Source organism: Cnephaeus nilssonii, assembly GCF_951640355.1.
Source record: "Cnephaeus nilssonii genome assembly, chromosome: 24".
Lineage (NCBI taxonomy): Eukaryota > Metazoa > Chordata > Mammalia > Chiroptera > Vespertilionidae > Cnephaeus > Cnephaeus nilssonii.
In genome coordinates, this window is record NC_137095.1 from 8,419,583 (window position 1) to 8,442,776 (window position 23,194).

General features: G+C 60.4%; 2 protein-coding genes across 3 annotated transcripts in view; one reads left to right on the forward strand and one right to left on the reverse strand.

The window, feature by feature from the left end:
- Positions 1–466: 466 nt before the first annotated feature.
- Positions 467–16,544, forward strand: POLG (DNA polymerase gamma, catalytic subunit). Of its 2 annotated transcripts, XM_079763993.1 has the most exons (23): positions 467–644; positions 1,306–2,084; positions 5,177–5,369; positions 6,380–6,544; positions 6,650–6,796; positions 6,938–7,017; positions 7,997–8,179; positions 8,360–8,514; positions 8,647–8,773; positions 9,486–9,704; positions 10,660–10,780; positions 10,970–11,056; positions 11,338–11,445; positions 11,752–11,912; positions 12,366–12,419; positions 12,513–12,630; positions 12,856–12,991; positions 13,082–13,328; positions 14,014–14,136; positions 14,250–14,418; positions 14,514–14,722; positions 15,433–15,593; positions 16,077–16,544. In XM_079763993.1, exons 2-23 carry the CDS (start codon positions 1,465–1,467, stop codon positions 16,151–16,153), a joined length of 3,660 nt encoding a protein of 1,219 aa, XP_079620119.1. In that variant the 5' UTR covers positions 467–644; positions 1,306–1,464; the 3' UTR covers positions 16,154–16,544. The 2 variants fall into 2 exon arrangements, with proteins under 2 accessions (XP_079620119.1, XP_079620120.1); XM_079763994.1 differs by lacking the exons at positions 467–644; positions 1,306–2,084; positions 5,177–5,369; positions 6,380–6,544 and having other exon boundaries at positions 6,663–6,796; positions 6,895–7,017.
- FANCI (FA complementation group I) overlaps positions 16,330–23,194 on the reverse strand; it is a 55,289-nt gene continuing 48,424 nt past the window's right edge. Inside the window, exons 31-38 of the mRNA XM_079763990.1 lie at positions 22,950–23,043; positions 22,485–22,672; positions 21,046–21,099; positions 20,903–20,962; positions 19,245–19,316; positions 17,824–17,919; positions 17,226–17,345; positions 16,330–16,466 (exon numbers count right to left, since the gene is read on the reverse strand). Of these exons, the coding sequence (XP_079620116.1) occupies positions 16,386–16,466; positions 17,226–17,345; positions 17,824–17,919; positions 19,245–19,316; positions 20,903–20,962; positions 21,046–21,099; positions 22,485–22,672; positions 22,950–23,043 (765 nt within the window). The 3' untranslated portion in view covers positions 16,330–16,385. The remainder of the gene's footprint in view (positions 16,467–17,225; positions 17,346–17,823; positions 17,920–19,244; positions 19,317–20,902; positions 20,963–21,045; positions 21,100–22,484; positions 22,673–22,949; positions 23,044–23,194) is intronic.

Below are 23,194 nucleotides of genomic sequence, written 5' to 3' on the forward strand. Positions count from 1 at the left end.
AGACGAGCACTTTCACAGGGGACGTGCGGAGCGTGGAGTGTGGGAACCGTTACTTCCGCAAGTCGGGGCGCTCGCAGGCTTCACAGCGGGGCGGTGATGGGCACAAACCCAGAGCAGTCTGAGCACTTCGCTCCCGGGACGTGGAATAAATCGAAAAAGTATGACTAAACCCCCGCGACCGCGGCAGGACTCGAACCTGCAATCTTCTGATCCGAAGTCAGACGCCTTATCCATTAGGCCACGCGGCCATCCGAGATTCGGAGTCGTTTGGATCGGCTAAAAAGTCTCATGACCACGTTTGCCTGGGACCAACCCAACTGCTCCGTGAGCAGGGGAGGTTGGACCCTGATTCCCAGGGTTTTGCTGGGTGGGCCCACCCGGAAGTCTCTTTTCCCCCCCCCCGCGGGCGGACCGGTCCACTTGCGGGCCTCCTATTGGCCGCGTGGGGAGTCTCCCCGCCCGCCTCTCGGGGAAGCCGCGGGACCGTGCGCGGCGCAGACGGGAAGTTGCGGCTGCCAGCGGAGCGCACGGGGCGCGGGGAGGCCACACGCCAGCCCGAGGCTGCGTAGGCCGCGCGGAGGAAGCAGCCGCGCCGCTGGCCCGGGGTCGGGAGCGGCAGGCCCGGAGGCCCTAGGCGGACCGAGGTTTCCGCGGGCTCGGCGCCGGGGAGGCCGGGTCTTGGAGCGGCGGCACGGCCCCTCCCTCTCCAGCCTGGGAGCAGGGCCCGGAGCCGGCGGGGGCGCGTCCCGGGGCGCAGCGCGGGCCGCCGCGGGGCACCTGCGGGCGGCCAGGCGTGGGTGGGGGGAGGCCCGGGGAATAGCGGGTTCGAATCCGAGTGCTGTCACTCACCTCCTGGCGCTAGGCCCTCGGGCCGTGGCTTTCGCGATCGTGGCAGCCACCATTTGCCGAGGCCCCGGCCCCGCGACGTATTCCCCCTTGTCACCCAAACAGCATCCCGTAGGACAGAATCCTGAACCCCATTTTACAGAGCAGGAAATCGGGGCCTAAGGCGCTTGCCCAAGGTCACGCAGCTGCTGGGAGCCAGGACCGGGATTCACACCCGCGTCCGCCTCCAGAATCTGGGCTTCTCACCGGCGTGGGTGCCTCCCCCGAGTTCACTGAGGAGCCGACGTGAACCTCAGTTTACGCAGCGGGGGTATTGGTCGCTCCCCGGGTTGTTGGAGGCTTCGCTGAGAAAATGCCCCTAGAAGCGCCTGGCACGGTGCCTGGGGCGCAAGAAGTGCTCCGATAGAACAGGTGATGCGTGTGTAATAACGCTTTCTGTCTATCGTCTGTCTCCTCCAGGATTGTGGGTGGCAGGCAGGCATGGTCAGGCCCATTTCACTGCCGGGAAGACAGAGACAAGACGTGCCCCTCTCCACGTCTTGCAGCCAGTAAAAGCAGCCAAGCTGGAGCCCAAAGCCAGGGGTCCCGAATCCCAGCGGGGGGCTCCCTGCACCCACCATGAGCCGCCTGCTCTGGAGGAAAGTGGCCGGCTCCGCCGCCGTCGGGCCCGGGCCGGGTCCAGCAGCTCCGGGGCGCTGCGTCTCCAGCTCCGTCTCCGTCCCCGGCCCCAGCGACGGGCCGCCGCCGCCGCCGCCAGTGCCATCCTCGGGGGACGCGCAGCTGCGGCACAACCCCTTGCACATCCAGATGCTCTCGAGGGGGCTTCACGAGCAAATCTTCGGGCCCGGCGGCGGGGAGACGCCCGGCGAGCCCGCGGTGCGCCGCAGCGTGGAGCACCTGCAGAAGCACGGGCTCTGGGGGCAGCCGGGCGCGCCCCTGCCCGACGTGGAGCTGCGCCTGCCGCCCCTATACGGGGGCAGCCTGGACCGGCACTTCCGCCTCCTGGCGCAGAAGCAGAGCCTGCCCTACCTGGAGGCGGCCCACTCGCTGCTGCAGGCCCAGCTGCCCCCCAGGCCCCCGAGCTGGGCCTGGGCGGAGGGCTGGACCCGGTACGGCCCCGCGGGGGAGGCCGAACCCGTGGCCATCCCCGAGGAGCGGGCCCTGGTGTTCGACGTGGAGGTCTGCTTGGCAGAGGGAACCTGCCCCACGCTGGCGGTGGCCATATCCCCCTCGGCCTGGTGAGTGCGGGCTGGGGTTGGGGGGGCTGGATCGCGCACGAGGGGCGCCCACCTTACTAGTCAGGTTCAGGGAGCATTTACTGAGCTCCCACTGGGTGCCCGGTGGGTGCTTTTGTAGCGACTGCGGATGCGCGGGGAGCTAAGACCCAAGAGGCTTGCACTACCGTGTGGCTCGGTGCCTGAGCGTTGACCTGTGATCCAGGAGGTTGTGGTTCGATTCCCGTCAGGGCGCATGCGGCGTGTGGGCAGGAGGCTGCCGATGGATGATTCCCATCATTGATGTTTCTGTCTCTTTCTCCCTCTTCCTTCCTCTCTGAAATCAATAAAAATATTTTGTAAAAATAATGAAATAGGCTTGACCCCAGCTTTCCTGGAGAGAAGGCAGAGGCCACAAACAAGCACCCACGCAGGTGCAGGTGGTGACGGGGGGTTTGTGGTGTGGGGTGTCTCTTCCCTCTCCTGATGGCTTCCTGAGAAGTTAGTCTCAACAGTGGTCGGCAAACTTGCGGCTCGCGAGCCACATGCGGCTCTTTGGCCCCTTGCGTGTGGCTCTTCCACAAAATACCACGGCCTGGGCGAGTCTGTTTTGAAGAAGTGGCGTTAGAAGAAGTTTAAGTTTAAAAAATGTGGCTCTCCAAAGAAATGTCAGTCGTTGTACTGTTGATATTTGGCTCTGCTGGCTAATGAGTTTGCCCACCACTGGGCTAAGACAACTGAACAGTGTATCTGTTTGGGGGACTCTATTGGGTATTTGGGGCAGGAGAGATCTCCCTTTGGGGGGACTGTCCTAGGCGGGATAAGGCATTTAGCATCCTCGCTGCTCCCATAAATGCCAGACACCCCCCTCCCCACCCCCACTTCCACTGTTCCCTGGAGGTAGCATCCCCCTGAGCACCCCCAGTTGCGAAACGCTGCCTTCCCCAGCCTCCCAAGCAGGCATCCCTCCCCCCGCCCAAAGGTATATCTAATCTCCTTTTCTTTTTTTTACTTTATTTAATTTTGTCCCTTTTCTTTTTAAGTAACTTTCTAAGTGCCACTCACGTTTCCCAAACAATGATGGCAGTACTGTCCCTCCCCTTTTTCAGTCTTCGTTCCACGATTAAAACACTGTTTACAGCCTTCGTGCTTTCGGGCCCGGCCAGCAAAAAAGTTGGCAGTTTCTTTATTTCTACTGGAAGCGACGCCTTGGTAAAGAAAGCTGCGAAGTGTTCAATATGCAGTTGAAAATGGGGAGTTGGCTGAGTGGAGGAGAGCGGCATTCGTGGCAGGAAGAGCGGTACTAGGCGAGTTCTCGCGGATTCAGCTCTAGCTAAGATGAGACTCGGTGCTCATGTAACTCGATGGCCACAGCGGGGGCACCATCCATCGTTCGAGAAGGTCAAGTAGGCCGCAGGGGCTGGAAGGAAACGAGGAAACGGTTGGCAGGAAAGGCTTGTATTTTGATCATTTAACGGAAGTCCCCTTTTCACTTCCGCCTCTTTCCTCTCCAAACTTAAAAAAAAAAAAAATATATATATATATATATATATATATATATATATATATATATATATATATAAATATTTTATTGATTTTTTTTACAGAGAGGAAGGGAGAGGGATAGAGTTAGAAACATCGATGAGAGAGAAACATCGATCAGCTGCCTCCTGCACACCCCCTACTGGGGATGTGCCTGCAACCAAGGTACATGCCCTTGACCGGAATCGAACCTGGGACCCTTCAGTCTGTAGGCTGACGCTCTATCCACTGAGCCAATAAAATATATTAAAGCCCTGACCGGTTTGGCTCAGTGGATAGAGTGTCAGCCTTCGGACTGAAGGGTCCCAGGTTCGATTCCGGTCAAGGGCATGTACCTTGGTTGCGGGCACATCCCCAGTACGGGGTGTGCAGGAGGCAGCTGATCGATGTTTCTCTCTCATCGATGTTTCTAACTCTATCCCTCTCCCTTCCTCTCTGTAAAAAATCAATAAAATATATTTAAAAACAAAACAAAACGGGGGACGTCTTTTTGCTGACCCCGCCCACCACCTGTCTGTTGAAGCTGCTGGCAGGGTACCCCTCCTCCTCTCCGTCAGGATGACAGGGAGCGCCTTTGCAGCTGTGGCGGCCACATGCGTGGCCTCGTCACTCACTTTGATGTTGACCGGCCTTGACCCTTGGGCATCCTCTGTGTGCACAACGGGCTTCTCAGTGGCCATCTGCGCATGCTCAGCCCCGTGGCCCCTGAGCAGACTCCAGCCTTTTCTGAATCCCTGTCCGGCCATGCCTGCTCCTGCCCTGCCCCGCGCGGTGCAGACATTACCCGCTGTTCTCTCACTGAGAGAGGTTGCTCAGAGACACCGACCCTCTAAGGTGCGTGGTTTGCTCTTCATCCTTTAGAACCGTTCCAGCCGTCGGATGACTCAGCCCCTTCATGAATGCAGCATTTGTCTTTTTTTTTTTGCCACTTTCACAGTCTGGCCAGGGTGGCTCAGTGGTTGAATGTTGACCTATGAACCAGGAGGTCACGTTCAATTCCCGGTCAGGGCACAGGCCCGGGTTGCGGGCTCCATCTCCAGTAGGAGGTGTGCAGGAGGCGGCCCATCCATGATTCTCTCTCATCACTGATGTTTCTCTCTCTCCCTCCCTCTCCCTTCCTCTCTGAAATCCATAAAAATATATTTAAAAACAAAACACACAAAGACCCCCCACAATTTCCACTTTGGATTCTGTTGGAGTTGCTTCTCTCAGGTTCTGGCCCTTGGAGCACGCGCTGTCTTGTTTACAGACGTGAGGGGAGGGGACTGTGTCTAAAGCACCCGAGGGCCGAGCTCAGGGTGGGCGCACACCTGGATGGGAGCGTGGGCTGAACCCCGACCCCGTGCTGTGGCGTTTGCACCATCCTTACCTGCGGGAGTACAGGAGCTTTTGCGACCACCCCCAACCCATACCCCCGCCCTGGCCTGGCTCTGTGAGGGTTAGGAGCACCCATCGGGGCTCACTGGTGTCCTGGCTGCTGGTGTGGCCTGGCCACAGAGGGGGGGCTGCGGGGGGTGCCGTGGAGCGGGACTCGGAAGCCTCTTTGCTGACCCTGCCTGCCCCTCCCCCCCCAGGTATTCCTGGTGCAGCCGGCGGCTGGTGGAAGAGCGTTACTCGTGGACCAGCCAGCTGTCGCCGGCTGACCTCATCCCGCTGGAGGCCCCTGCCAGTGCTGGCCCCGCCCAGCGAGACGGGCAGGAGCAGCTAGTGGTGGGGCACAATGTGTCCTTCGACCGGGCCCACGTCAGGGAGCAGTACCGCATCCAGGTGAGGGTCCTGGGCCGGCGGGTGGGCTGGGAGCCCTGGTCTCGGGGATGGGGGGACGCCCCGTCCGCCAGCCTGTCCCCGGACCTGGCTGTCACAGGACAGGTGGCCCTCCTCGTGTGGCCTGGGAGAGCTCAGCGGGGGTCTCTGCAGGCCCCGGGCCACGCAGCCTGGGCTTGTATCCTGCCGCAGCCGTGGACGAGTCGGGTGAGCTCCTCAGCATCCCTGAGCCTCAGTTTCCTTCTTCTTCGTGAAAGGAGGGAGGGAGGGAACAGCAGCTGTCTCAGAGGCCTGTTCGGAGGGTCAGATACATGCCTGGTGTACAGTTGTGACAATTCTTAACTTTTTTAAAAAGTTATTTTCTTTAAAAACATATTTGTATTGATTTCAGAGAGGAAGGGAGAGGGAGAGAGATAAAAACATCAATGATGAGAGAGGATCATTGATTGGCTGTCTCCTGCACGCCCCCTACTGGGGATTGAGCCTGGAACCCGGGCATGTGTCCTTGACGGGAATTGAACCTGGGACCCTTCAGTCCGTAGGCCGACGCTCTATCCACTGAGCCACACCGGCCAGGGCTAGTTGTGACAATTCTTAACTTCACGAAAATGCCTTATCATTGTGTTCTCCAACAGCCAGGGGGAAGGGCAGCGCAGGAGACGCAGCCTTAGCCCGTAGCTGAGGGTGCTGAGGCTCAGCCTTGCTGACTTGCCCAGGGCCGCGGAGCCTGAGTGGCAGGGCTGGGGTTGCGCCTGCTGGCTCAGAAGGCCTTGCTTTGGCCACTCTGTGCCCAGGGTACCCCTCCGCGCTGCGCTGGATGCTGGGGGGGACCCGTGCGTTGGGATCGAGCCAGGTCTGCACCTTCAGGATGGCTAGCATTGGGGAGGGCCGGCCCCTCACAGGCCCAGGGTTCAGGCGTGCACAAGCATGACGGTGTGGGAAGCTGTGTGACGGGGAGGGGGCTGTGTGAGGAGCCCGGGCGGGCGGGGCCCTCAGCCGCAGCCCGTCCTCAGGGCTCCCGCATGCGCTTCCTGGACACCATGAGCATGCACATGGCCATCTCGGGGCTGAGCAGCTTCCAGCGCAGCCTGTGGATGGCGGCCAAGCAGGGCAAGCGCAAGGCCCGGCAGGTCACACAGCGAGCCCAGAAGTCCCAGAGCAAAGGCAACGGCCCAGCGGTGAGGACGCACTGGGGGTGGGGGGGGGCTTGGGACCCCTTCACCGCCCGCCTGTCAGGCCCGAGGCCGAGCTGAGCCGCCGTGTCCCTTGCCCCGGCCCCCCAGATCTCCTCCTGGGACTGGCTGGACATCAGCAGCGTCAACAACCTGGCGGACGTGCACGGCCTCTACGTGGGGGGGCCGCCCCTGGAGAAGGAGCCTCGCGAGCTCTTTGTCAAGGGCAGCATGAAGGACGTCCGCGAGAACTTCCAGGTATGGGGTGCGGAGGGCTCCGGGGAGACGGGGTGGCGGAGCCCTCGCCGGCCCCGGGAGCATCGCGCCAGACCTGACCCTGAGCCCGGCGGTGGTAGTGGGACGGCTGCCCACCCAGCGCCTTCCTGTCGCCCGTGCCAGGACCTGATGCAGTACTGTGCCCAGGACGTGTGGGCCACCTACGAGGTCTTTCAGCAGCAGCTGCCGCTCTTTCTGGAGAGGTGAGCGGGCCCCCGAGGAGCCTGGGCCAGGGCCTTCCCAGCCGTCGGGGCGCGGGGCCGTTCTTGGGCTCAGGGCCTTGGCCTTTCTGGGCTGGAAGATGGGAGCCGCTCTGTCCGTGGGGGCCGCCTGGGCCCTGGACTCTGGGTTTCTGCAGGTCCTGCAGGGAGCCTGAGGGCTGTGCTGGAGCTTCGTGCGCGTGGTCCCCGTTTTTTAAGCACCCACTCTACCCAGATCCAGTGCTCAGGGCTTCCGGTCCATGTAGTCATGCGTCAGCCAGACCCAGGGTTCTCGCTACATAGTATCTTGTCATCTGCACAAACACACACTTTATCTTTTATACTGTGTTTTTACTGTATCTTTTTTTTTTTTGTTAATCCTCACCGGAGGATATTTTCCCATTGATTTTTAGAAAGAGTGGAGAGACAGAGAAACATCGATGTGAGAGAGACACATCGATTGGTTGCCTCCTGCACCTGCCCCAGCCAGGGTCAGGATCGAGCCTACAACCCAGGTACGTGCCCTTGACCAGAATGGAACCCGGGACCCTTTCTGCAGGCCGACGCTCTATCCACGGAGCCACACCGGTTAGGGCTTGACTGTATCTTTTCCGGGTTTAGATGTTCAGACACACAAACGCTTGCCACTGTGTTAGCGCTGCCTCCGGCATTCAGTGCAGTAAGGCGCGTAACCTCTGCAGCCGGAGCGGAGCTGTTTTAGAGCCCAGGTGGGCGGGGGCTGGACCATCTAGGCTTGTCGGTGTCTCTGCCGTGTCCGCACCGTGGCAGTCACCTAGGTGCCCAGTTGGTAAGGAGCACATGACTGAACCCATTTTATGGACGAAGGGACCGAGGCTCAGAGGTGAAGCAATTCCCAGGCCTTGTGGCCGGAGAGCGCGAAGCTGGGGTTTCACGGGATGGGGATCGGGCCAAAGCCTTCCTCCTGGGATCGTTGATGGCAGCCCCGGTGTTTGCCCCCCAGGTGTCCCCACCCGGTGACTCTGGCCGGCATGCTGGAGATGGGGGTCTCCTACCTGCCCGTCAACCAGAACTGGGAGCGCTACCTGGCCGAGGCGCAGAGCACCTACGAGGAGCTGCAGCGGGAGATGAAGAAGTCACTGATGGACCTGGCCAACGACGCCTGCCAGCTGCTGTCTGGGGAGAGGTACCGGCCTGGGCGGGCAGGATCCGGGCAGAGGTACCGGCCTGGGCGGGCAGGATCCGGGCAGAGGTACCGGCGTGGGCGGGCGGGATCCGGGCAGAGGTACCGGCCTGGGTGGGATCCGGGCAGGGGGGCTGGCTTTCGGCGTGGCCTCAGCGCTGCCCTGGCCGACTGGCTGCGCAGGTACAAAGACGACCCCTGGCTCTGGGACCTGGAGTGGGATCTGCAAGAGTTCAAGCAGAAGAAGGTGAAGAGGGTGAAGAGGAAGGAGCCGGCTGCCGCCAGCGACGTGCCCACCGAGGGTGCCGGGGCCCCTGGAGATGCCAAGGATCAGGAAGGTGGGGCGCTCGGGCAGGAGGTGGGCAGAGACGGGCCTTGGGAAGGTGCCGCTCCCGCCTGCAGGAGGCTGGGCAGGTCTGTCTGAGAGACCCTTCCCTGGTTCCGACCGTGTCCCCCTCCCCGCCCTGCAGACCCTGGCCCCCCCAGTGAGGAGGAGGAGCTCCAGCGCGCTGTCACGGCCCGCGCCTGCTTGGAGCAGCTGAAGGGGACCACGGAGCTCCTGCCCAAGCGGCCGCAGCACCTTCCTGGACACCCTGGGTGAGCCCTGGCCCCTTCCCGTCCCAGGATGCCCTGTTCCGGGCCCCAGCACAGGGGAGGCATGCTGCTGTTGGTTCCTGCTGCCTCCCGTGCCTGCCCTCAGCTAGTTCCCTCTGCCCGGCTCACTGAGCACCTGCTGTGTGCCGCCCCGGCGGCCTTGGGGGTGCAGATGGGATCACAGCTCCTCCTTCCCGGAGCTCCTTCACCCCGAGTTGCCAGGCACGCAGACCAGCCGGCCCAGCTGGCGTCTGTATCCAGGGTGAGTGCCTGACTGCCTGGGGTAATCAGGGAAGGCTTTCTAATGGAGGTGACCCTTCACTTGAGCCTCACAGAGGGGCAGAGTTGGGAGAATAGGGGCAGCCAGGGTGACCAGCAAGTGAGAGACAGAGCTCTGATGGCCCTGGAGTGTCACGAGAACCGAGGCGGGGGTGGGGGTGGGCGGGGGGAGGAGGCTCAGGGCAGATCTGCTTGTTGCTATGGCCAGTGGCCCTGAGGAAAGGAACTGCCCTGGGCATGCCTGGCCTCTGGCTGCCAAATAGCCCAGTGGGGTCTTTCAGTTAATCTGCAGACTCCATGGGGGTTCCGGGCCACTTCCCAGAGGGAGAGAGTGGCAACGTAGGCTGAGGCCCGGGCCTTGGAGGGCGGGCGGACACGTCCCGGGGAGAGAGCCTTCCGTGCAGTCACACCGTGACACTTGTCCTCCGGGGCACAGGTGGTACCGGAAGCTCTGTCCCCGGCTAGATGACCCTGCATGGACCCCGGGCCCCAGCCTCCTCAGCCTGCAGATGCGCGTCACACCCAAGCTCATGGCGCTGACCTGGGACGGCTTCCCCCTGCACTTCTCCGAGCGGCACGGCTGGGGGTACCTGGTGCCCGGGCGGCGGGACAACCTGGCTCAGGTTCCACCAACGGGGGTGGCCTGCCCCTACAGGTGAGGCTCACGTGGGCCTAAGAGGCTGGGTTCTAGCTCCCTCTTCCACAGCCCCTCCCCCCCTGGGCCTCAGAGCCATGTGCTCGGGAGTGGGAGGTCGGGAGTGGGAGGACTAGGGTCCTCCCTCGGACCCGGGGCCCAGCTGCCTCCACAGGAACGGGCCGATGGAGGGGGGCTTTCTGAGTGTGACTTACCGAGCACGATTCACCATCTGGGCTAAGACCCCTGGGCAAGGCTCTCCCTGTGTGTTCCCAAGCAGTGGCTGAGACAGGTTATCCCCGTCACAGAGTGGACGAAGCACAGGCCGTGGCAGCCGGTTGGTGGGAGGTCACAGGCCGTGGCAGCCGGTTGGTGGGAGGTCACAGGCCGTGGCAGCCGGTTGGTGGGAGGTCACAGGCCGAGGGCAGCCGGTTGGTGGGAGGTCACAGGCCGTGGCAGCCGGTTGGTGGGAGGTCACAGGCCGTGGCAGCCGGTTGGTGGGAGGTCACAGGCCGTGGCAGCCGGTTGGTGGGAGGTCACAGGCTGTGGGCTGGGAGAGGCAGGGGCTGGGAGAAGCCTCAGTCTGCAGTGGCCCAGAGTCCTGGCTCGGCAGGGCAGCCGGGGTCCCGCGTGGGTCTCAGAAACGGGGCGCGATGGCCCTACTCTTGCGAGCGAGGGTGGGTGCGTTGGCAGGAGCCAGCCTGGGGTGGGGGTCCTGACCTCCCTCGCCCTGCTCCCAGAGCCTTCCCTGGGGAGGCGCCGCTCTGCGGCCCGAGAGCAGCTTAGAGTCAGTCCAGGCCTCGGACCCAGCCTGCCCCGGGTGCTGTGTCGCTTCTGATTTGTTGCTCGCTGTCTAAAACCGGGAGAGCTGCCCACTTCTGCTCAGGCCTGACTCTGAGCACTAAACAAGGGGGATTGTGGGAGGCCCCGGCCCAGGGCGGGCACCCTAACCAGAGTTGCTGCTGCTCTTGCCCAGAGCCATCGAGTCCCTGTACGGGAAGCACTGCGCCGAGCAGGGGAAGCGGCAGCCGGAGCCGCAGGCGGCGCGCCTGGCCGAGGAGTTCCTGTTCAGCGAGAGTAGCGCCCAGTGGCAGATGGTGAGGGCGGGCGCCAGCCTGAGCTCGGGGAGGGTCGCTGTGCCCTCCAGGGAAGGGGGGAGTGGGGCACGGGGGTGCCCGGCTCTCACCCAGGCCGGCCTGGGCTGTCTGCGTGCCGCAGGGAGGGGCTGGCGGATTCCGGCCGACCCAGCCTCCTGCTTCACTCCCTGGGTACCTGGGCCCATCCAGGTGGAAGAGCTGGGCTGCTTAGAGGTGCAGGATGAGGCCAAGGCGGACAGCTTGGAGGCGGCAGTTCCGGGTCAGCCCCCAGCTCTGGTGAGTAGGGCGCATGCTCAGTTCCCGGGGGGGTGGGGGCGTCCTGGCGGCCGGGACCTCCTTACGCCCAAGCAGCAGCTCTGCACCAGCACCCCAGAGGTCCTGGGGGTTGGGAGGCCCTGGTGCTGCCCTGCCTTTGGTGGCCCCACCCTTGTGGGGAGACCTGGTGGCTGGCCTGCCCCTTCCCAGCTCACCGGCTCAGCGTTCCAGGCCGCCTCCCCCCGGCCCGTGCTGAATGCAGGTGCTGGGGCAGGGCCTGATCTAGGTGTGTGGCCCCACAGACTGGGGCTGGCGGCCCCAAAGCCAGCCAGCCAGCCTATCACCATGGCAACGGACCTTACCACGATGTGGACATCCCCGGCTGCTGGTTCTTCAAGCTGCCACACAAGGTGTGTGTCCTGGTTCGTGCCCGTCCCGTGTCCTTGTTGTGCTCAGGGCTCGTGGCTCAGCCCGCGAGACCGCCCCTTCCAGGAACGCCGGTGGCAGTGGTGGGGCCCAGCCCGCTCTCAGGACAAAGAGCGCCATCGGAGCCGGTATCTGAGCCGGTGTTCCTGCGGAAACTGGGCGGGCAAGGCCGTGTCAAGTGCTGGCACTGAATCTGCTGGCTCTGGGCTGTGAGGCAGAGCCCGAGGGCACCGGGGCCCCAGCCAGGGGCCTGCCACCTGCCTCCAGCCCCTGCTCCCGCCGCCCCGCAGGACGGCAACAGCTGCAACGTGGGCAGCCCCTTCGCCAAGGACTTCCTGCCCAAGATGGAGGACGGCACCCTGCAGGCGGGCCCGGGAGGCGCCAGTGGGCCCCGGGCCTTGGAAATCAACAAGATGATTTCCTTCTGGAGGAATGCCCACAAACGGATCAGGTGGGCACCACGGGGCACAGGCATGCCCATCTGCCCCTGGCAGGTTCCGGCAGCCTGGGCTCCCTCCCCGCCTCCCCCAGGGCCCCTGACTCAGCCTGTGCTGAGCCGACAGCCCAGCTCCCTCCCTCTCCAGCCTCAGCTGCCCTGATTATAGAGAATGGTACTGTAGGACCCCGTTTCTCCCCCCCCCCCCGCCAGCTCTAAAAGGACCCCTGGGTGCTCTGGGATTAGGCAGCCTGGCCGGTTTTCAGATGGCACAGGCTCCTGCCTGGTAGATTTAGGGCCCCAGGTGGCCGCACCAGGGCCCGCCCTGAGCCAGGTCCGTGGAAGAGGACGGGGGCTGGGTAGGAGCAGGCACAGCCAGCAGCCTGAAGCTGGGCAGCGAGGAACCCGTGGGATGGGTTGGGTTCTGCCCCGGGGGCTGTGCTGAGCCTCGGCCTGTCTGTCCCCCAGCTCCCAGATGGTGGTGTGGCTGCCCAGGTCGGCTCTGCCCCGCACTGTGACCAGGTACGGCCTGCCCAGTGGCTGGGGGACAGGAGTGGGGGCGGGCGGTCCTAGGACCAAAGCAGGCTGCTGAGGCTGTGTCCTCCCCCGCCCCAGGCACCCGGATTACGACGAGGAGAACCGCTACGGGGCCATCCTGCCCCAGGTGGTGACGGCCGGCACCATCACGCGCAGGGCCGTGGAGCCCACGTGGCTCACTGCCAGCAACGCCCGGGTACGTGTCCCCTGCACCCTGGTCCCTGCCCGTCCTCTCCCATGTGGCTAGAAACGGGGGTTGCAGAGAGCCTGCCGGGAGGGGCAGGAAAAGGACCCCACGATCGGGGTCAGGCAGGACTCGGGGCCGGCGCAGAGTGGGGAGGCCCTTACCTGCCAGCTGTTGCTGCTAGACCGCCGCCCCGGCCGGAGTGGGTAGGCATCTCCGGGGTGTCTCTTCCTGCAGCCCGACCGCGTGGGCAGCGAGCTGAAGGCCATGGTGCAGGCCCCGCCCGGCTACGTCCTGGTGGGCGCCGACGTGGACTCGCAGGAGCTGTGGATCGCAGCGGTGCTGGGAGATGCCCACTTCGCGGGCATGCACGGTGAGCAGGAACGGGGCTGGCACGGGGAGGGAGCCGGCTGCGAGGCTGGGCCGCGTTTCTGAGCCCCTCCTCCCCCCTTCCTGCCCCCAGGCTGCACGGCCTTCGGGTGGATGACCCTGCAGGGCCGCAAGAGCAGGGGCACCGACCTGCACAGTAAGACGGCTGCCACCGTGGGCATCAGCCGCGAGCACGCCAAGGTCTTCAACTACGGCCGCATCTACGGGGCGGGGCAGCCCTTCGCCGAGCGCCTGCTCATGCAGTTCAACCACCGCCTCACCTCCGAGGAGGCAGCCGAGAAGGCCCAGCAGATGTACGCCGTCACCAAGGGCCTGCGCAGGCGAGTTCCCCCTCCATCAGCCCCCCCGGGGCCTCAGGCCTGCTCTCCTACCCGTCTGCCCCCGTCTGCCCGCCGTCCCGTTACCTGGCGCTCTCCCTTCACACCTGTGACCGAGCTGCAGGATGGCTCGTCCCTGGGTTGTGACATTTAAGTCAGGTTTCCTTAGAGGGTTAATTAAATCGGTAGAGCACTGCCCAGGGCGCCTCACATCCCACCCGTAACGAGAGAAACGAAGGTGTGTGCCCTGGCCGGTGTGGCTCAGTGGATAGAGCGTTGGCCTGCGGACTGAAGGGTCCCGGGTTCGATTCTGGTCAAGGGCACATGCCCAGGTTGCAGGCTCGATCCCCAGTGGGGGCGTGCAGGAGGCAGTCGATCAGTGATTCTCTCCCCCTCTCCCTACCTCTCTGAAATCAATAAAAAATATATGTATTTTAAAAAATCTGCCAGGCCTTTGGCAGTTCAGTGTCCAAGGCTTTGGGACAGGCAGCTACCCCAGCATCACCCAAAGCATGGATTCCTGCCTGGGCTCTGCCTCGCCCTGGCTGTGTGACCCAAGCAAGCCAGCCGCTGTGCCCATTTCTGCCTCAGAAGCGGGCCCGTGGGGGACAGGCAGGGCCCGGTGCTTGTGGTGAGCACTCCTGGCCTAGGGCTGGGCAAGGGCGTGATGGTGGTGACCTGCCCCCAGGTATCGGCTGTCCGAGGAGGGCGAGTGGCTGGTGAGGCAGCTGCGCATCCCCGTGGAGAGGACTGAGGACGGCTGCGTTTCCCTGCAGGATCTGCGCAAGATCCAGAGGGAAGCTTCGAGAAAGTGAGACCCTCCTGCGTGGGAAGGAGGGAGGGAGGGTCCGGGCGCGCCCCAGGAGAGCTGGGATGAGCTGATACGGACAGACAGTGCTTGCTCCCTCTGTTCCTGGTCCCCAGGTCCCGCGGGAAGAAGTGGAACGTGGTTGCAGAACGCATGTGGACGGGGGGCACCGAGTCAGAAATGTTCAACAAGCTGGAGAGCATCGCCACGGCCGACGAGCCACGCACCCCGGTGCTGGGCTGCCGCATCAGCCGCGCCCTGGAGCCCGCGGTGGCTCAGGGGGAGGTGCTGCGCCGTGGACGTGGGAGGTCGCGGGGAGGGAGGGAGGCAGGCGCAGGTGTGTGGCAGGCGAGAGCCCTCACGGTGCCCTCCCTCCCCAGTTCATGACCAGCCGGGTGAACTGGGTGGTGCAGAGCTCCGCCGTGGACTACCTGCACCTCATGCTCGTGGCCATGAAGTGGCTGTTTGAGGAGTTCGCCATCGACGGGCGCTTCTGCATCAGCATCCACGACGAGGTCCGCTACCTGGTGCGCGAGGAGGACCGTTACCGCGCCGCCCTGGCCCTGCAGATCAGCAACCTGCTGACCAGGTGGGCGGGCTGTGGGCCGGGCCCAGTGGGATCCGAGTGCCCATCTCCCCGGAAGTGGGTGTTTTAGCTTTTCTCTGTTAAAGTCTTAAGGCTGGCCTTCAACTTTTGAAGATCTCTTGGTCTGATAGCGTCACAGACGAGATCACTGACGTGGCGAGCAGGCAGGTCAGGGGCGTGTTGCCAAGTAGTAGCTCTCAAATTGCGCCCCCTATCTGTGAATGTTTCCTAACAGAATCATACATGGCTAATGGGGAAATTCAAACGTGATTGTAAAATAATTTATACCTTATATATGGGGTTGCATTTTCTCATAGAATTTAACTTACATGGTTGAATTAAATGATAGCTCAGTTCTGATAGATCTGCCACTCAACCAGTTTGGGAGCCACGCTCTATCCTGATTAACGGGTAAATGAGTGTTTACCATACGTGGCACCGACTCCATGCCCTCTGCACTATATCCCAGGGGGCTTTGCGTAACGAGCTAACAGAAGTCCTTGTATGCTGAAGTAATCAAGGGAAATTGTTACATCAGTACCGGGTGCCATCCCTGCATCTCAGGATCTCCCTGTGGGGCGTGGGAAGGCGGCGGCGCTGGGCCTCGGGGGTTCCCGGTTGAGCGCCCCGCTCCCGGGATGCAGGCCGTCCCTCCGCGGTGACGGGCCTTGGCGCTCAGCAGGGGCATCGCTGAGGAGGCTGGTCTCTTGCAGGTGCATGTTTGCCTACAAGCTGGGCCTCAATGACCTGCCCCAGTCAGTCGCCTTTTTCAGTGCCGTCGACATTGACCGGTGTCTCAGGAAGGAAGTGACCATGGATTGTAAAACCCCCTCCAACCCGACCGGAATGGAAAGGAGATACGGGATTCCCCAGGGTGAGCGCACACCTTCGTTTCTCTCGTGACGGGTGGTATGTGAGGCGCCCTGGGCAGTGCTCGGTGCCACAGGAAGCTCGGGCACCAGAGGGCGAGCCCCCTCTTAGCAAGCAGGTTGGCTACGTGTTTATAACGTGCTCCCCCCGCCCCCGCCCCCGCGAGCCACAAGGGGCTGCGCTTCCAGGGTGCGCTTACAGGAGTGACGGCACGTTGTTCTTCCATCTGCACCTTCCCCACACCAGCCACGTTTAAAGGTTTATTGTGCAAAGTCAAAGTGCATTCTTAGGTGAAAGTAACGGTGCCCCAATGCCCAACCATCAGAAAGCCGCCTTTCTATATAAAGCGAATCTAAGACAAACGTTTTATACAGAAGGCACAGGGACCTCCACGTGCAACAGGCAGCTCCCCCCCCTCCCGACCTCCTGACCTCCCCCTGAGCTCCGAGTCCCACGACAGAGTCGGAAGCAACCTGCTCTCTTGCAGGCGAAGCGCTGGATATCTACCAGGTCCTGGAACTCACCAAAGGCTCCCTGGAGAGGCAAGGCCGGCCGGGCCCGTAGCCGCCGAGGCGGGCATTGCTCCCGTGGAGCTCACCGGGTGCGCGGCGCCCACACTCAGGCTTTCGGCTGCGCTTTCCCGGTAGCAGGCCCTGCCGGGGAGGACCGCCCGTCACAGAGGGTGCAGCCGATTTCAACGGGTTCACGACCAAGAGGCCAACGTCGGTGCAGGCTGTCGGACAAGGGGTAGCGCTGCTTGTCGGGTAAAGGGAAAGCAGAAGCCCCAAAGTGCACATTAACTCAGGCATTTCGTTTCCTTTCTCCTTTTCTTCTTGGCTGGTTCTCTGTTCTGTTCCCCGTGCTCTGACGCAGCGTCCTAGGAGAATAACGCTTCGGGTGACCACCCTGCTCAGAGGCCCGGAAATAAACACAGATCCTTTATCTTCTCACCGGAGCCTGCGTGTTGTGCTTTCTCCCTTCCCCACTCGCCGCGCCGAAGGGGGAGGGAGGCCTTGGAGCAGAGGGAGGCCGTGGATATTTGTCTCTGGACCTTTGCTAACCAGGGAGGTGCAGAAAACAAGATGACAGAGGAGGAGCCCCAAAATGCTACAAAATCCTCACCTCCAGCGCCAAGTAGGTCAAGGGAGTGGACGGGCAGGGACGCCATGGCCCACAGTGGGACAGTGTGTGTGGGTGCGGGAGTTCTGAGCAGCCAGAAATCAGTGTTTATCCAACTCTGGGCGCTGCTTCAGAGATGCCGCAGGCCCAGGGTGTGCTATCCACGGAAAGCAAAGTGGGCGGAACCGGCCGGGGGGGGGGGGGGGGGGGGGGCGAGGAGGAAGCAACCAGCTCCTGAGCCAGAATGCTGCGGCCGGGCAGTCAGCTCCAAAGCTTCACCCACAGACGGACATCGTTTTGTCACCACCCCCAAGTGTGGGCGCCTGGGTGTGCCCCAAAGCTTGTGAACCCCCTCTCGAGAGTTTAGTTGTCTCGGCCTGGCGCCCTTCCCGCCCATTCTCTGTCTGGCTGCTGCCCCCCCATTTTCCTGCGGCTGCTCCCAGGCTCCCCGCAGCCTGTTGCGGGGGGTGGGGGGGGGTGGCAGGACTCCTGCCTGCAGCTGGGAGCAGACACTGACCTCTCTGTTCTCCTCGTCGTCGTCGTCCTCCTCCTCCTCCCGGAGAAGCATGTCCAGGATGTTCCCCTTGATCTTGAAGTCCCGCGAGGTGCTGAGCTTTATGTGCTGCATCAGGTTCACCTGGACGGATGCAAGCGCGCACACGCTCCTGCGGCTGCACCCGCAGGGCCGCCCCCACAGCCTCACCCGCACCCCTCAGTTCCTACCTAACAAGCACATGCCCTGGCCCTGCTTGCCCACCAGTTCCTTTTTCTTTTTTTAAATAGATTTTTATTGATTTCAGAGAGGAAGGGAGAGGGAGAGAGAAATAGAAACATCAATGATGAGAGAGATTCATTGAGCGGCTGCCTCCTGCACGCCCCACACTGGGGATCGAGCCCACAACCCCAGCATGTGCCCTGACTGGGAATCAAACCCTGACCTCCTGGTTCATAGGTCAATGCTCACCCCCTGAGCCACAGCGGCGGGGCTGCACCAGTTTCCTACGTGATGTTAGGGTTCAGGCCGCCAGGTCAGAAACAGAAGGCTGCAGCCTGGCTGCGTCAGTGGCAGGCGCCCGCCAGGTAAATGACCGGGTAGAAAAGAACAGCGTGCCTACCTTGGACCTCTTGGAAAGGAAGATGAGGAATTTCTCATACTGCTCGATGGCAAAGATGAGGTTGGGGATTGGCTTGGTTTCCCGAAGAACTCTGGCCTACAGGAGAGAAGCCCCAAGTTCAGGGTCAAGGGTTCCTGAGGCGGTTGGTCCTCGAAAGCTGTCAGAACCGCCCAGGGCTTTGAGGAACGCTGGGCCGTCTTCCAATCAAACGCACTCTTGCTTAGGTACCAGCCACCTAAGCTCTTCGGCCGTTCCACCTCATCCAAGGACTTAAATGCCAGCAGAGAGCACTTCCACGTACAACCCTAAGTACTTGCTGGTCCCTAGAGGCTGGCCAGGGAAGGGCCATTGGGAGAACTGTGGTTGCCCCTCTTACTGATTTCAGAGAGAGGGAAAGGGAGAGGGAGATAGAAACATCAATGATGAGAATCATGGATTGGCTGCCTCCTGCACGCCCCCCATTGGGGATCAAGCCGGCAACCCAGGCATGTGCCCTTGGCCGGAATCGAACCCGGGACCCTTCAGTCTGCAGGCCAACACTATCCACTGAGCCACACCGGCTAGGGCTGACTCGATATTAAGACTGCACTGCCTCTTCTTCCTCTTTCTAGCCTGCACGTTAATTTTCACTACTGAGATTTAAGTTCCCCGCTGGCATTATAGCTTGTAGATCCTTCCAGCCGTTTCTTATGGATATAGATAAGCTTCTATATAGTTAAACCCCTCCACTCCCAAATGAGGGCACTTCTCCATTTTTCTTTTTTAAAATACTATCTTGGCGGTAGTATTTCATTTTTTCAAGTCTGCATAGTAGTCTACAGTGTAAACGTACTAAAACCCATTTACCGGTCCTGTTAGTGACAGCACCCTAAAGGTGGAATCACTGCATCCACTGTGTGTGTGTCCAGAGCGCCTAAAACCCAGCGGTTCCTGCCTACCTGCCCCCGAGGCAGGAGCAGTGCCTTCTGCTCTCACCCACTTTTCCTCCAAGGATCCCTCCCAGAGTGCACCCCAAGTTATTTCTATTTTTAAAGCACGAGCTCAACATTTTCTGGAGCTTCCTGAATAAAGCGTATGTTTTTTGGTTCAGAGGAGAACCGATAAAATCTGTTAGCTGAGAAGCAGCCACACACAGTTCTGTAACAGCGCTGAGATACAATTCACATACCCCACCATCACCCCTTCCCACTGTACAGTCCGTGTGTTAGCACATTCAGATCGTGCAACCGTCACCCCTTAGAAATACTTGAACATCATGCCCACAAAGCAGCCTGCAGCCCCCTCAGCAGGCACCTCCCAGTCTCCAATCCGATCCCAGCTCCAGGTAACCACTAGCCACTTTCTGTCCCCTTAGACTTGCGCGGTCTCATTCCTGTGACGCTTTCGCCAGCAGCCACACGGGTGAGCGCGCCGCGGCTTACCACGGCCACGGCTCCAGCAGCAGCGGGCTTCTTCTTCCCTCCTGGGCACTGTGGACTCCTGCTCCTCTTGTTCTAGAACAGAAACCACCCTCTTACTCCTGAAGACCAGCAGGCCGTTTTCCAGGACAGCTGGGTATGGGGACTCCCGAGGGGACCGGGTCTGGCTAAGGCGCTAACATGCAGCTGGTGTGGAAGATGGGAAACACGTGACACCTACAGCCCTCACTCTACTGCTGTGAGGTTTGCAACCTTGCTCCTGGAACTAGTACTGGAGGTGAGGGCAGGACCAGGCCAGGGGCATAAACAGACAGATAGGAGGGAGGTGGCTGAAAGGGTCCCCTAAAGGAGAGGAAGCTGGAGAGGCAGTGCCTGGGCCTGCAGCCTTCCCGCCCAGAGGCAATCGCCAGATGTGACTTCTAAGCCATGTGGTCACACGCTGGAGAAGGGTTTCAGGTCCCAGGACACTTCTCAAAGCTGTAGCTAATTGGAGAATAAAGAGCCGGGGAAAGCAGGAACGGAAGAAGAGGACAGGAAGTGCAAGGTTCTGATAAGGCAGATCTGAGATGCAGAGAAACCGCCCCCGAGTGAGGCATACAAACAGGAGCCTTCACCTCCAGGGGAGTCCTAGCCTCCTAGGCCCAGACATACCCCCTGCGGGCAGGTCAGAGGATGAGAAACTGAGCCCGGGAAACGGACAGAAGTTACAGCGCGGGAGCCATGTCAGAGCAGGAGGGGCTGTACGAGAGTGACCCGTTCTCTGAAAGACGTGCAAACGCAATGCAGGGCTGACCAGCAGACCCTGAGCGACGGATGAATGGATTACTCTGCCGTTTCCGTGAAAGAGAAGGCTAAGGGGCTGTTTGGCTATAGCAACCAAACAGCCCAACTGCTGCCTCCTTAGGCTTTTATTGTCACAACAGCTGGAACTCAAAGTAACCTCTAGACACAATCAGCAGGGTAAGCATCCTTGAGAAAGCACATGCTCCTACAAGGTCGTGTCTAAAGACTAAACAGAGAGACTCCAGTAAAACACCTGGGGGCTCCGACTTGTTTGGAAAAGTCAAGGCAGGGGCTTCCGCCTTCAGCAAGGTCTCCCTGGAGGCCCCCAACCTTTTGGAGAATCCTCCTTACAGACTTTCCAACCAAGTCCTGTGTTTCCCCACGACGCAACCCTGATTTTTCTATGAAGTACTCACCCTCAGAGAACAGTGTTTGCCGTGGCTCAGCGGACTTGTGAGGCTTTAAGTCAAATACAGACGGGAAAGGGGGAAAGACCTAGGGAGTACACAAACTAGTCCCAGTGTGATACTCCCCGATGGGGCTGCTCTCCTCTGCCCGAGCTCGGCCCTTCTTCACCGGCTCGTTGCTACACGACTCGCAGGCCCATGGGATCGGAATCCCCAAGAAATAAACCAAGTCGCTGAGCCCAGCACTCGTTCCTTCCCTGCTCTAAATGCAAGCCTATTGGACGTGTCTCTCACCCAATCGGACACCTTTTCCTTGCTGCAAAGATCTCAAGCCTTGGCTTGGTCTCAATGGCACCTTGGGCTTACGGTAAGAAACTGTACAGACACTCAGCTCAGGTGACCACGCAGTCCCGGGGGACAGGAAGCCCTCTCTTACTGGGAGCTCCTATGGCCGGCCTCCGAACCACTTACCTGCACATAAGAAATGAAGGAATAGCACACAGGGGTCAGGTGAGAACCCGACAGCTTCACCTGCAGCAAAGGAGGAGGAAGCCGACGTAAGCGCAGGAATAAAATAGCTCCCCCCACTCCTGAGAAAGGCATTCCCAACTCACCAGCTTCTCCATGATCTTTGGGATTCCTCTCGTGCTCCGACACACCTGGATGTACTAACAGAAGATTCTTGGATTTAGTGTATCATCCCGTACAGATGTCCCACACACTGAAGGTACACAGGCTTCCTTTTCCCTCCTCAAAGCTCCTAGCTCCGACACCAGGAGAGGAAAGGTGTCCCCTCTACCCCCAAATACTAGTCTATATAGTTTTACTGATTTCAGAGAAGGGAGAGGGAGAGAGATAGAAACATCAGTGATGAAAGAGAATCACTGATCGGCTGCCTCCTGCACGCCCCACACCGGAGATCAAGCCCGTAACCCGGGCATGTCCCCTGACTGGGCATCAAACTGTGACCTCCTGGTTCACAGGTCGATGCTCAACCACTGAGCCACGCCGACCCGACAGGGTTTGTTTTGAACTTGTTCAGCTCATCACTTTGAAAACCCTTCAGGATGACAGTCCCTACATCCAGAAAATCAGCCTTGCTGTTTTTCCTTTTAAAAAGCTAATAAAGAGAAGCAGCTCAGCATGTCCGCTATAGAAGCTCAGTGGCCCACAAGGCGGCCAGGGCTGTATGTTCTCAGACAGCTGTCCTGTTCGGGAGCGCTGTGCTGGCCTACAGTCTTCCTGGCGCTGTCTATGCCCAAGTATGCAACATGGCTCGCTGCCCTCTGAATGTCTGCTCAGGGCCAAGGTATTCAAGTGCAAGAGAAGAGATTTTTGTTAACAGATACTAAGAAGCATGAACTTGAACTCAATGCAGAGTATGCCTTGTATTTTTTAAACATAAACTTCCTCTCCACGCTAGTACCTGGCCTGTAAAGCACTGAACATCTGCTTGTTAAAGGGAGGAAGAAGGAATAAACACCTCTTTAGTGCCCAGACTGGTTGAAACTATGCCATTTTTTGTGTGCAATAGGGAATGAGACTGAATTCTATAGCTAGAGTTCAGATTGAGTCTTAGAAGATGTTTGAAGAGGCATTAATTTTGTTGTTGTTATTAATCCTCATCCGAGGATATTTTTCCATTGATCTTTTAGAGAGAGTGGAAGAGAGAGGGAAAGACAGAGAGAAACATCGATGTGAGAGAAACCCATTTATTGGTTGCCTCCTGCACGCGCCCGGGCCAGGGAGGAGCCTGCAACCGAGGTACGTACCCTTGACCGGAATTGAACCTGGGATCCTTTGGTTTGCAGGCCGACGCTCTATCCATTGAGCCAAACAGGTGCAAGGGCAAGGCATTCACTCTCAATCAGGCCACATACTCATGTGCCACGGAAATAAAGGCCTCTCACAGCAGGCGTACAAGTACGCCACCAACTGATTTCTCCTGGCCTGTGGAGACGCCTGCCCCCTACTGACCAAACCAGGACGTGGCCCGGTCTCCTGACCCGCTGGAGACAGTGGTGGTGATCCTGGTCCCCGCCCGGATACTCACATATTTGACAAGTGAGGTGAGGATGGTGTACATCTTGCACAGGTCCTTCAGCAAGGTGTCCACGCAGCTGCCCGAGGGCAGGGCGGTCTGCACCAGCTCGTGGAAGAAGGTGAGCAGCGTCCCCAGCTGCATGATGACGGCTTTCTCCACGGGATGGCTCGGTGGGGCTGCCTGGGAAGACGCCTCTTCTGCAGGGAGAAGAAATGGGCGCATTCAAACCCAGCTGGCCGTCCTTTCTAGTTACAGCGAAGGAGGCTCAAAAATGGACACCGTTAACTAGGAGGTCTGCAGGGAAAACGGGCACGTGACTCGCCACGCCCAGTGAAGGGATAGCCGCTGTCTGAAGCCACAGTGCAGCCACGGGAGACCTCGCCCACACAAATAGCTCGTGCGTGGTCCGGGCTGGACCCCGGTGGACGGTGCTTTCCGCCCGACTCCTGGCACCCCACCCTGAACTCGTCTCACCTGATACGGTTTCTTGGCTCACTTGTCCCTTAAGCCTGCTGATCAGCCAGTCCACTTCTTCCAGGACCTTCTCCGCCTGACTCAGAACCAGCAGCTGGCAAAGGAAGGGATGCCTGCCATGGCCACTGCCCTCAGCAGCCAAACAGAATAGCCACGGCCACAGGATGCAGGACATAAGTCACTGTAAGTTACCGTACTTTCCGGCGTATAAGACGACTGGGCGTATAAGATTTTCCTGGGTTAAA